The sequence below is a fragment of the Scardinius erythrophthalmus genome (genome assembly GCF_964197995.2).
Source record: "Scardinius erythrophthalmus genome assembly, chromosome: 15".
Lineage (NCBI taxonomy): Eukaryota > Metazoa > Chordata > Actinopteri > Cypriniformes > Leuciscidae > Scardinius > Scardinius erythrophthalmus.
In genome coordinates, this window is record NC_138235.1 from 16,271,958 (window position 1) to 16,286,446 (window position 14,489).

Sequence of the window (14,489 nt, forward strand, 5' to 3'; positions counted from 1 at the left end):
TTAGGCATTAAGAGCATGTTGTGAGAACTGACCTGCTGCTGGTTTTCTCTTTGCAGGTGCAGTCGGGCCTGGATGTAGCCTCGCGTCTCCTGAAAGGCTTGTCTCTGAGAGACCTCTGCTGGGTAGTGGGTGCAGATCCCAATGATGTTGGTGCACAGGAAGATCAGCACGTTTGCACTCAGCTGAGGGGAGAAAAAAAAAAAAAAGACATTCAATGTCTCTCTAGTGATCAGTTGAACCTTTCAACCAAACCAGCTTTAGCTCAGCACTCTGGAATCCCGGGACATCTGTCGTCCTCAGGGGCTTTACTCAACTGTAGCATGGGAAAAAAAGCCAACCTCTGACCCAGAGGCTTCTTCCTGTAGAGAAGTTTACACTAAGGGAGCCAGAACGGAGCTAAAAATGGAGCCTGAAGCAGAGCCAACACTGTTACTTCCTTTGGGTAAATGAAGGGAGAGGGTAATGGGAGAATTATGGGGGTTACTCCAGGTCACATGGTTCACACCATTACACTCTGCTGAAAGCACTGCAGAATCACTATGAACCACTTGTCGGACTATCAATATATGCTAAATAATTACTTACGTGTCACACCAGAGGACACATTACGTGGCTGTGGGAAAGCGAGTCATTAAAACATTTCATTGAGAAAATACTGTATAACTAAAATAGTGAAAAAGTAACATTGATGTTGCCACAGCAGATTCCATTCAGTTCAGATATTTTATTGTCGGTAATGCTGGCCAATATATATATATATATATATATATATATATATATATATATATATATATATATATATATATATATATATATATATATATATATATATATATATATAAAAATAATAATAATCATGTTATTTCTTAAGCAATGTAATAATATTTTACTTTTAAAAAATCTGAATATATAAATACTTCTCTGAAACTTTTTTTTTTGACTTAACCACCAGTTGGTGAGTAGATTTTATGTTTAACTGTTAAAGACAAGAATCAACAACAACAACTAAAAACATATACATATATATGCTGATTTGATGTTCAAGAAACATTTCTTATTATTATCAATGTTGAAATATTTTTTTTGTTGAAATTTAGACATTTATTCTTTTATAAATAGATTTGACTTTGATTAATCTTGTGTAACAATGTAAAATTGCACAATTAAATGTATCCTTGCTGAATATAACTAGGTTATTAATTTCTATTTCTAAAAAAATCTTACTGACCCCGAACTTTAATTGCACCAAAAAAAAAAAAACAGTAATAAAAAGCAATATTTAGCACTGTATATATTTTTTAAGAACTAAAATATAAGAACAGTTAAAAAAATACAAGAGATTTCATAAAAATAAAAGCAAATACAAGGACCTCAATTGAAAATTGAGTAAATCAAGTGTTTTGAACCAATTCACTGAGAAGGACATCATTGTAGTTTTCTTTATAGTTATCGCTCTTGGTGTGAACGAGCCTTTTCTCTGTATTTTTGGAGCATGAACACAGTCAGAGGTCAATCGACACTAAATTAAGCGCTGTTAATGGTGGAACAGCAATCAGTCGATAACACTTCTTCCACTGTAATCCACCAATCAATACACTGACCAAGCGTGACCATTTGATACAAAGAGTAAGCCATAAACTGAAATCATTTCTCAGTGCCACTTTACTGTGTCAAACAGGCAGGTTTATAGCAGCCATTTCAATCTAATAACCTCTTATAACTGACTGGATTGTTTATATCTGTGCTGTTTTGAAAACTACAGAGGATTTATCTGAAGTGATAGCAGAGAACATGTTGTACTATATGCTGCTATACATATATAGGATAAAACAATAGATTTGACAAACAATGGTTTGCTCCGGCACACAGCATACGAAATGAGAAAACCAAAAGCACAGGCAAGAGGCAATGCTGTAGAGCAGTGTGTGTGTGTGTGTGTGTGTGGGCCACACTGACATTAGGCAGATGGCAGTGAGCTCTGTTTACATTAGAGTTTCTGTTCAAGCAAAACCAGGCCTGGTTTGTGTGTGTGCATGTGTGAGTCAGTGTGCACGTGCAAATGGACGCTTTTAGAGCTCCAACAATAGACATCAACAATAGTTATATCCAAGTTAAAGCTGTCAGTTTGATGTGTTCAATTAGTAGAATTCATGACAGATTTTTTTTTTTTTAAATGCACGCTTTTAATCATGCCCTCTGACCCGTACATAGCAATTCAACCTTGAAATAACACCTAAAGGTAAAGAATATTTTTGCCGTCCACATAAAATCTATTCTTGTACTTAAATAAATTGGGACACAAAGTATAAAGGGTTAGGATACATTTTTAAAGCATTTTAACTACTTTTAATTTGATAAGGGATCTTAAAATAGGTGCAATTTGCCAAGAACAGCAAGACCTGACACATTCGCCTTGAACTCTTCATAATGTTCCTCACTGAACAGTGTGTGCAGTGTGTCAGGACGCGTTATCCTGCCGAAAGTGGCCAGTTCCACCAGGGAACACCATTGTGGTGAAGGAGTGTACCTGGTCTGCAACAATGTGTAGGTAGGTGGCATGTGTCAAACTGACATCCACATGAATAGCTGAAGCCAGGGTTTCCCAGCAGAGCATTGTCCAGAGCATCACACTCTCCCATCCTGGTGCCATCACTTCCCCAGGTAAACGGCACACACATACATGGCCGTCCACGAGATGTAAAAGAAAATGGGACTGATCGGACCAGAGGAGCTTCTTCCACTGCTTCAAGGTCCAGTTCTGACGCCTGCATGCCCATTGTAGGCTTTTCAGCGGTGGACAGGGGTCATGATTGGCACTCTGATAGGTCTGCGGTTACGCAGCAGAGTGCGACACACTCAGTGTTGTGACACATTCCTCCCATAACCATCAACTAACCCTTCTGTTGGCTCAGACCAGACGGCATAGCCTTCGTGTCCCTCCAGCATCGATGAGCCTTGGGTTCCCAACACCCTGTCACTGGTTTGTCTCTCCTCAGGATCACTGTTGGTAAATTCTCACCAATGCTGACCAGGAGAAACACACAAGTCTTGCGGTTTCAGAGACACACTGACACGGTCGGCTTGCCATAACAATTTGGCTCTTTGTCAATGTCGCTCAGATCTTTATTCCTGCCCATTTCTCCTGCACCCAATGATTACGAGAACTGATTGTTTGCTTACCATCTAATCTACCCAGACCTTAATATGTGGCTGTGTTAGGAGACGATCAACAATATTCCTGTGACTGGTCATAATGATTTGGCTCATCAGTGTATACTGTATGTATTTCAAGACATGACCACAGTTGCCAACTCTCGCGAGACAAATAAGCAACTGGAGCTTCAAAAACAAGCCCAAAATAAGCCCAATATTATTAGATATACTAATATATATCTAATATAGTATATTATAGTATACATTCTTATACAAGTAAGTAGGCTATAGTATACATTCTTATACATTCTTGTATAAGTAATTCATAGGCTTACAATATAGCCTATATATATATATATATATATATATATATATATATATATATACACAAATATATATATATACACACATTCTTAATAGAATATTAATAGATAATTTAGTTTCCGCATTATCATTTATTTATTTCCAATATATCCGTTTTACAGTCACTTTACTCTGATCACCAACCACTTGACCTATTCACTTGTTTATCCTTTTCCCAGTCTTTGTTGTGTTTTTTTGCCATACTTGGACCACTTCGTTGGAGGCATTGTTTGTAGAAATTGAAATATGTGTATTTACATCATAGCTTGGATTACAGCGTCGCGCGCGCCTGCACGTTGAAAGGGATTTTTCTACAATTAGGGGGATAAGGGGGCGGATTCGGCGGAATGTTTTGACGAATTAGGCTACACCACAGCACTTATGATTGCACTGATTGGTTATAGCTGTGAGCAGACAGTGTCAATCAATGTATTGGAGATTGAGAAAACGGCAACCGTGATGTAAAGAAAATGAATTATCAGATTTTCCTAACAAGCAACCATATTTTTTTAATAAGCCCAAAAAAACGCAACCCGCAACCCGTGATGTTTTAACGCGACTTACTAAAAAAAAAAGCCCAAAGTCGCGTATTATAAGCGGACTTGGCAACTATGGACATGACACATTCACCTCAAAGTCTATCTCAGACAGACTCAATTGTGAATTGTAGACATGTTTATTGATATAAAAAACTAATACATACATACATATATATATATATATATATATATATATATATATATATATATATATATTCATTTGCTGTCATCAAGCACTCACTGTTGATCTTTAAAAACACTAATCATTTAATAACACTGCTAAATGTAATCTTTAGCAAGTCTCAAATGAACATCCATTTCTCATACTGTACAGTACATTATAATATTATAATAAATTCACGTTCATTACCAAAATTCAATTTCAGTTTTTAGTGTTCCATTTTTTATTTATTTTGTAAAATAGTACAGTTTTTTAATATTGTCTATTTATATTTGATCAATCAGAACAGCAAAATAATTACTTTATTTTGAAATATTATTTTATTAAAGAATTTAAATACTAGTGCATCTCTATATTGACTTCTAAAGCCAATATAATAATAAAATACTTCTCATCACAATTATTATCTGAATAATAATAAATGATACAAAATATAACAATTATAATTAGTAATGATCTATATTCTATTATCTTTATAATCAGCAGATTATATTTAATTTGATTACATTTTAAAACCGATTAGCAGCTCTAATCTAATCATATGTTTGTTTGACATGCAAAATGACATAACATGCAAAACATTCTCATTTGCTAGCACTCAAGAAATGGTTATGATCGGTGTGTGTGTGTGTGTATCACAGGCAGGTCATAATTGCTCGCTCTTCACCAGAGGGCGAGGTCATTGGGTTTACAAACACACACACACACATTTGGCCGTTCTGTTTGCGCAACTTGACACCTCTCTCCTTCACGCTAAAGATTTACACGCAATAACCATCACAAGCGCTGGAACACAGAGAGAGAGACACCTTCACCCCTTTACGCTCTGTCAATCTTCTCCTTTCGTCTCTTTTTCTTTGCCTTTCACTCACAAATCATCAAATGAAAACATTTTCCTGACTCCCTCGCAGCATGTTCTCACACACTGGCTTCAAAGTGACATATTCGCTGACACTGAGAACATATCTTTCCTTAAAAGCCAATGTCTAGAGATCCTTGATGTGTCTGCCAAATTTTTTTAGTAAAAGTCAACAAACCTTCATAAAAAACAAAATATGATTCCAGCTATATATATTCAAGTCCGAATGTCCACTGCAGTCTTTATATTACTCAAGACAAAAAACATTTAAGGAATCCGGGCGTAATATGAACAGCATCTGCGGCATGATGACGGTTACCAAGGAATGTAATATAAGAGCTTTAAAAAAACAGTTTACAGTTGAGCTCTTACAATGGAAGTAGCCTATATGGGCCAACGCAACAAAAGCAAAAATGTGCAGCTTATATTGTTTAGTACAAGGTTTCTTATTTGAGCTGTAAATTTTAAGGTGCTTTTTCTTCTTTTTTTGGAGTTTGACAGTTCCTATCCCAAATCAATTTCAGAGATGAAAATGGCAGAACTATTACTTTAAATTGTATTTATCCCAGAATGTTCCTTTAAAGGGGTCCTATTATGCTCTTTTATGAAGTCTTGATTTGGTTTTTGGGGTGTAATAGAATATTCTTTCATGCTTGGTTGTTCAAAAAAACGCATTATTTTTCACATATTTCACATTATTACAGCAGCTCTTTCCCCTATCTGGCTTGAACAAGTCGTTAGTTCCTGTTTCGATAAAGCACCTCTTTCTGAAATACGAAATGTGCTGTGATTGGTTAGCTGGCTCAGAGTGTCGTGATTTGCACCGTTTAGCGTGTGTTCAGGAAATGTCCATAACCGCGAGTTCTGCTCAGATGTAAATATTAACGATGGCGTCAATTTCAAACCAATTCAAGCCCGATTCAGACCCTGACAATGTTAACGAACAAGAGGATCATGTAGAATGGATTTCAAGCACAGACTTTGCAAGCATGGATTTCACAGCATGTTTCAGAGTGGTATGTTTTTTTATTTTTTTATTTTAGATACGATGGTTTACACCATTTACTAAAAAACTATGGTAATACAAACAGTAATCCATCCCAAAACCATGGCTAATTTTCCTAAGGGGCGGTGAACAGTCGTACAAAAGCAAGAGCTTACAAAAGCTACAGTAAACACTACATCAATACTGTAATGTTAGTTAGCAGACGAGCGGAGGTAAAGCTTTGACCTTTGTTTATATCATGGCAACTACATAAAGCTTATAATTGGAACTGTTCATAGAAAACACAACTACAAATAATAATACATACTTGCAAGTTGTGATCTATAGACAACAGATTGTCCCAACAAAGTGGGAACTGCTCCATTTCAGGAAAAGCTTTTGTGCTTCTGCATTGTGGTTCTGGTCTGGAAGCTGTTCTCCATAAAATGTGCAGCGCACAGATAAACGTTAGGGTAATACTGTTCAGAAACAGTGTTTAAAATCAATTTTAACCACTCTAATCAGCTTTAAGAAGGTCAAACAAATAAGTTTTGGAAATGTTGTGGGAAAAATAGTGTCTCTTGACATAGCGACAACACTGTTTTCTCTAATGCAGCTCAGCCAAGCCTCATTCCCTTTTTTTTTTGGTGTATTCTGTGGGCGGGGATTATTTAAATGAGTAACACTGTGACTTCATAAGATCCAGAAAAATCGTGTTGTAGTCCAAACAAGTCGTTTGTTGTAGTTCTTGGAAAGTGGATTCTGTGAAATACAATATCTCCCTTTAGAGTGGACTTTGAGCTTTGTAACCTTGCAGATCTTTATTTATGCTCAAACAGCAACATCACGCACACTAACTACAGTTGAAAAAGTGAAAAAGCATAATAGGACACCTTTAAAGTCAGCATGCAAATCAAATGGACTATTCTTATTTTTTTATGGAATATTGCAGTTTATTATAACTGATTTATCCGTGCAAAATTTTTTTTGTTAAATTCACGTGCCCTCTTTCCTCAAAATAACTTCTCTTCTCTGATGACGTGTTTAGTGGTGTGAGGGCGGGGCAACCTGTCACTCACATGAGATCCACCAATAACAAACCACAACCATCCAATCAATTTTTCCATGGACAAAATCAAGTCTCGCCCTACATTTTTCCTTGTTCGAGAAGCAGTTTCATGCGGATGCATGTCACAATAGGGAAGAAAAGATTATCATAACTTCCATTTCATGCTGACTTGAGGGTTGTATTTTTTCTGTTAAGCAATTTCAAGACACAAACCAGGCAGATCCCATACAAATAAGGTGTATAAAAGTATGATTTTGTTTAGTGTGTCTTTTTTTTTTTTTGTCAATTCACCACTTCCAGGTATTTGTGATTTTTTCGGATCATTTATATTTGTAGGCCCATTCATCCTCTTTTGTGCTGGTCTGTGTTTATGTACCTGTGGCTGCTCCAGATATTATATAAAGCCATTATGATCATTGGAGATTATGTCCAGTCTCTGTGATGCCACTAAAGGGGGTGGGGTGGGACTATACGCCTCGCTTCTGCAATGAAACCTGTGGAAACATGAAACTACTGGACTTAGACAATGAGCATGTTCCATCGTGCAGAAAACTGCAGCCTTGAATATCTGGATGGGACTTATGAGAATGAAGTGAGAGGGACGGAAATAGATAGCGAGAGAATGGTGGGAAAGTGATGGAAACGTTCCATGATGACAACCTTAAAAGACAGATGGCATCTAAAAAAGGAACATAACTGTACCGTTCTTAAAGGAGAACTCCGGTCAATTTTAACATTGAGCTCATTTTTTTGTACATTTGGAGTGCTGTCAATACAGAGAACAACTACAAAAATCGGTGTTGCCTACACCGAGTTATTCTATTTTAAAAATTTGCACCCTGTTGACTTCAATGGGGCAAGTACTAAACCTGCTTTTAGCCTCTTAACATCCTTGATGTGTCATTACAAGTGCACAGGTCATGTGAGTGATTCCTTCTGAGTGAACACGGGTGAATCTGACTGCAGTAGATGTGAAAGATATGTATAAAAATGATGTTATTTAAGCCAGCGCAAATACCTCTGTTTACATCCTGCTTTCGGGTGACCTGTGCACTTGTAATTACACATCAAGGATGTTAAGAGGCTAAAAGCAGGTTTAGTACTTGCCCCATTGAAGTCAACAGGGTGCAAATTTTAAAAATAGAATAACTCGGTGTAGGCAACACCGATTTTTGTCGTTGTTCTCTGTATTGACAGCACTCCAAATGTACAAAAAAATGAGCTCAATGTTAAAATTGACCGGAGTTCTCCTTTAAATGATGTATGACTTTGAACAAGCGTTAGATCAATTTACATACAGCATCATCAAAAAAAGATAAGTAAAAAAAGCATCTGCATTTTCCAGTTTGCGGGACCTTTGGTGTCACAACTACTAAGTAAAGTGAATTACTTGATACTACATAAAAGAATACTGTACATACATTTACAGTATATCCAACTTTAGATTAAGAATAGGGCAATATTAATACATTTTGCAACAAAATATAAAATCAGGCAGTAGAGATTTGATATAAATGTGAATGTACTGTATGTATGCAAATAAAGCTGGATATAATAAATATACTGTTGAGCTGTGCAATATAAACAATCAGGTAGTCAAGGTTTGCTATATATAGTATATACTGCTTGTGTTGATGATAGTGTTCAGTTTAGGAAAGTTACTTTTAAAAGTAATATGTTAGTCCCTAAAAAGAAACAAATTGCTTTACAAAGTTCTATTTTTGGCAAATGCAAAGGCCCTTTCACACCACAAGTGCAAATTCATGTATAGTAGAGGGCGCATCTCTAACAAACCTTTCAGCTGAACATTCTGGATCACAGAAGAACTAGGAGAAAGTGCAACACTTACTTTAGCAATAAAAACAACCAAATGAAGCAAATGTGATGTTTATCTAGCCATTTTAGCTTATAAGTATGAATGAATTGGATCATTGAAGGTCAGGTTAATAAAGTGAGATTAAACACATAAAGTATATTTGTGTTATTTAACTCTTTCCCCTAGCCTGGCTAACGTCAGACCTCGTCTCATTGAGATGTGGTCTGGGAACCACATGTTCATTTTCTCGTATTTGAGGCGTGGTTTACGAATGCCCAGAGCCGTTTATTGGGCTCTACGAATGTCTGTCAAATGCACCTGTACGTAGCTCATAGCCAGTCGTTTCAATCATACCAGATGACGTATGTAGAGCGACAGAAATTCGACGAGGAAGAAGACGAAATAAACTTGCGTTCTAAGCTACTTAGAACACTATCTAAGGCTGCATTGAAAGGTAACTTCGCGTCTGCTGCCATGTTGGACCCATAGATATAAACAAACTGCTTCGGTGTGTCGCATAGACGTCGTCATCGTCTTGCTGCTCCCTCCCCGTTCTGTGATTGGTTCCCTTTTTGAGGGGAAAATCTGGTCCATGGTGTCCAGGCTGCCTAGCAGCGTGAATAAAATCGTGCTGCGTGCAAGGCAGCATGGGGAAACCCAGGCTATATCTTTCCCCACCATTGATGCCGATTTTCCATGTTTTCACTGTTATACGGTAGGGGGCGCTATGACACATCTTCTGAAAGAGTACTGAATCTCCTGATCAAAAGAGAGGTGAAGAAGAAGCAGAAACAAGCGATAGCAGATGCATAAAATAACGCGATCATCAATATTAAAAAGCATATACATCAAAACTGCCTAATGTTACTGAATAAAAAAAATAAAGTAATGCATTAAGATTTTTTATTTTTTTTATTTTTTTATTTATTTAGAGGGTCTGTTCTTGCTTTTGATATATTGCATGTTATATCATATAATAATATATTCTGAGGGCCATGAAACTTTTTTAAAAATGATCAAAAGTGCTGGCGCTGGCTGGCAACTTTTTTCAAAAACGCTGGCAGGGAAAGAGTTAACATTTAATGGTTTTTAGGTTTGTGTACTATTCTAAGTTTGAATTTTTTATTCATTTCGAGGAATACTGAATCTCTTTTTGAGCAAGTGAGAAGTGAATGCTCACATTTAGTCTAGAACGACAATAACCGTCATGTTCACACACAATGCCTTTTCACTTACTTATAATTGTGATGAAGACAGGAGAGCTGTCAGGCAATGAATGGGAAAACAAAGTGTTACTTATTTGAAAAAATTAACTAAAAGTAACGTGTTACCTTACTAGTTCCTTGAAAAAAGTAATCTGATTACATAGCCCACGTTACTTGTAATGCTTTACCCCCAACATTGATAGTGTTGACGTATATGTACAAGATTCTAGAATCCCAGACATCTTTGCTTTATAAGGTGATTGTGCCTTCATAAAGCAAAGTTCACATCACATATTAAGTGTTCTATAAAAAAATCCAGCTACCAAAATGTTAGATCAATTTATTGTGTTACTAAATGAAAATGTGTTGAACAAGAAAATCTGTAGTTGCCTTGATGAATTTATTTGCTGAACGAAGCATTTAGTGAATGAACAAATTCAAACTGACCAAACAAAATGTAGGTCAATTCACAAGATAATAATAGTGATGTTAATCTGAATACATCAGGTTTGGTCAAATTTGTAAGGTTTTCTCAACAATGCCTCTTTAACATTGTACTGATGTAAGGCAACAGACCGGGTTTTAACCGAGCTATTGTCTATATCCACATGAACTGTGATCTTCTACACACATGAGAGGTTAGTGACTATGTGCTACCTCTGTGGCATTAGCAGTCGAGCAGTGAGGATATTTAACACTGAGCTAATGCCTTCGAGACCTTCTGCTGCAGTAATTCAACCTTCAAAGCTGGCCGAGGGATACTGAGAAACCCAACTTTCCCTAAAAACTGCTAAACTGATCTTCTAATAAGGGCGTGAGGTTGGCAAGCTGTCCACGAGCCGTCACGACTTTGACTTTCTTTCAGCGACTCTAGCCCAAATTCCACAACGTCCTTCCAAAGACACACATGACCTAAGAGCCCATTGTCAAGTTGGATATGAACTAGTAGTAGGAGCCCACAGTCCATTCAGTGACCAACTGATGATTATTGCAAACAAAAAAATCAAGCACTTGCCAAAATATCAAGCTCCGATCTGATTGGTAGGTTTGTACCTGCACTTTTAAAGGGATACTATTGTGGATTCATCCATTTCAGATTAACCTGCCACTAAATGGCACATAAAAGAGAAAACAAATTGTGGCTGGTCACTGTACATGCTGGTCAGATGGTCTCTTCCTGTTTCAGTGGGCAGTTCTTGGACAGAAAAAAGCTGTAAAATGTAGCACATGTGCAATGCTGAGAATATTTTTATGGAACAAGCATTGAATGGAAATGCAGTTTGCTAACTGCCAACGGCTCGCTGTTTTCATCAGAGTATCAGTGTCACAGATAACAACATAATAAGTTCTTCTCAATCGAGAGACGTGTTCAAACCAACAGTCTTAACCAACTCTACTGCTATTCTGCATGATACAAAATAAATGCTTCGTGAATTCATCTGAAATTTTATAGAGTGCATGAGGCCATGATCTGGGAACATAAGGGCCAGTGACATGATGCTCAGTTTGTCTGGATCTATTGATTTATTCAAAAATGTGATTAGTACATACAGAATATACCTATATAACAATTTTTTTTTTATTTCTGAATTAAAATATATTTGTTCACCAAATCTAAGTCAAGTGATGCATGCATGATAACCATAAAACAGTTAATTATATCACAGTGAACACATGCAAGCTACAGCAACAATGGAGGCCTACATAGACGAGAGATTATGCGAAGAGGTTAGAAAGTACCCTCATTTGCAAAAAGTAAAAAAAAGACGTATACTTTCTGCTTTATGCCACATGACATTGTGACATTTATTGAAAATGGTATAAAAGATTTTCAAAACTAACATCTAAAATCTAAAAACGTGGCACTTTAAACCAACACACTGCCTAATACTGTAAATTTATTCTGTTGTAAGCTAGTTATTTTACTTTATAAAGTTTTAAATAGGTACTGTATATTTTTCCACTGCATCACTTCGCTTCAGAAGGCCTTTATTTACCCCCCAGAGCAGTGTGGAGCACTTTTATCATGGGTGGATGCGCTTTGATGGACTTCAAATCAGAAACAGCCATTCACTGCCATTATAAAGCTTGGAAGAGCCGGGACATTTTTTAATTTAACTCCAATTGTATTTGTCTGAAAGAAGAATGTCATATACACCTAGGATGACTTGAGGATGAGTAAATCATGGGCTAATTTAAATTTTTGGGTGAACTATCACTTTAACTTAAAACGACTGACTGTGTTTACATGAATACCCACCAAGAATGGCATTTTTACATTATTTTGTGTGTATTTGACTGTTAAAGCGAAATAAGCAGTGAAAAAGAACTCAATTTAGTATTTAGAGACGGCTTTATGTGTGCACACTTTGGGTGTGATCACAAAATCTCAGGGAATGAGTAAAATAATGTGCAATTTGCGCAATCCTACACCGAAATTCAATCCCGTATATGTAGCATTAACCGTCTTTATCCAGCCCTCTCAACATGGCTGCACCCAGTCACATTACGCATTGCTTACTCTAATGCTCTTCTTTATGGTCTTTCTCTCAAGCTTTTACATAAACTTCAGTTATTCCAGAACTCCTTCCATAGAATACATTTCTCCTGTGATCCAACAACTGCACTGGCTCCTGTTAAACAACATAGTGAATTTAAGATTTTATTTATTTTATTTGTCTTCCCCTCTTACCACTCCCACCCACACTCTTAGATCATCTTCTGCATTCACTTAAGTTCTTCCACGCATGCGTATGACAGATCCGGGCCACATCTGGTACGCGTTGAATCCGCATGTACCAGATGTGGCCCGGATCTAGGCGGACACTATGTTGGCACTATGTGATCTCAAGCTTTCAGCAATGCTGCCCCTCATCTTCCGTAGGATTTTCAAAATTGTAACACTCTCTCTTTTTTTTAAGTCTAGTGTCAAATAGCATATTTTAGACAGGCCTTGGTGAGCAAAAGATACTTCTTTCAAAACCATTAAACATTAATTTAAAAAAATCTCACTGACCCCAAAGCTTTGAACGGTAGTGCATTCTCAAAGAAAATGTAATTGTACCATTAAAAAAAGAAAAAGAAACATGGAAGATGGAAAAGTTGCAAATACATGTACAAGTAATTTCCTCTTAGGGCAATGACTGATAGGACACTGTGTCTACGCTGCTTCCTGTTTGGGGCAATGACTCTGAAGAAGCATCTTCAAGTTTAATGTATGAACTTGTGTCTATTGTCGTACCCTGGGCCGGAGCTTTGTTGCAGTATGAGAGTAAGGCATGTCCCTGTATTTCATCTTATCTGCCAGAGTCATACAGAAGTAAGCAATGACACTCCACCACAACTAGTCTCTTATCATCTAAATGTTCAGCAAGATTAGGCAAATAACTGACACTCACATCCAAGTCAAGCCTTCATGGGGTAAAGTAAACACATCCAGCACACACTCTTATGGGAGGTAACAATAAGTGTAGCCTACGTATTAGACATGTACATTGATATACAAAAAAAAAAAAACAGATTGTATGATAGCCTTTAGCTAACCAAGTTAACAAAAAAAAGGCCTTTCAGGTTGTAACTTCAACAGAAAATACACTCACTAATAGCATTAAAAAGGGACTAGAGGTGAACAGGAAAAATGGGTGTGTTTTAGGCATAACGTGCAATAAACCAATTAGAGTGTAATTTCCCATTCCCTTTAAAAGCCAGTTGCGCTCTGCGCACGAGCAGATCCGTTTCCTCGCTAGAGAAGCGTTACATTTTTCTGCTTTTCAGACCAGCACGCCCATGGGCGAACAGATGGGCGCAAATGCATTTGCCATCTAAAAGTCGTGGCGCAGGACGTGAAAATGAAAACTGCGTCAGGCTGAAACTAGCAAAGAACACTTGCGTCGCGCCTGGCGCTGCATTGCACCGAGTGCATGATGGGGCCCTGAGAGGGACGGACAGGTCCCCCCAATAATTAGAAATGGCCAAATTGTCCCTCAGGTTTTTGATATTGTCGATGCTGTTTTGATGCACTCCATTGAAGTTTTTAAAGTTACATTTTTAGGCTGGTCTGCCTGTCAAAATGATTGAGATGACTATCAAACCAAGGAAAATCATGACGATCATGAATTTCAGAGCGACACTTCTTTTTTAACAGTGAAAGAACAGGTTAAGAAAAACATTTAATATTTGACAACTGTTTTCTGATAGAAATGTTAAATGACAATAAGATCTAGTAATCTAGTCAAATTTTGGCACAATATTAGGCTATAATTTACATAATTCATAACAATAAGTGACTAGACAAGAAACATTCTCGACACTTTAGGCAA

General features: G+C 37.0%; 1 protein-coding gene across 1 annotated transcript in view; it reads right to left on the bottom strand.

Moving 5' to 3' along the window:
* The window catches only part of adcy6a (adenylate cyclase 6a), a 60,461-nt gene that overhangs the window by 20,274 nt on the left and 25,698 nt on the right, over positions 1-14,489 (bottom strand). The window contains exon 4 of the mRNA XM_081386944.1: positions 33-182. Within this exon, the coding sequence (XP_081243070.1) occupies positions 33-182 (150 nt within the window). The remainder of the gene's footprint in view (positions 1-32; positions 183-14,489) is intronic.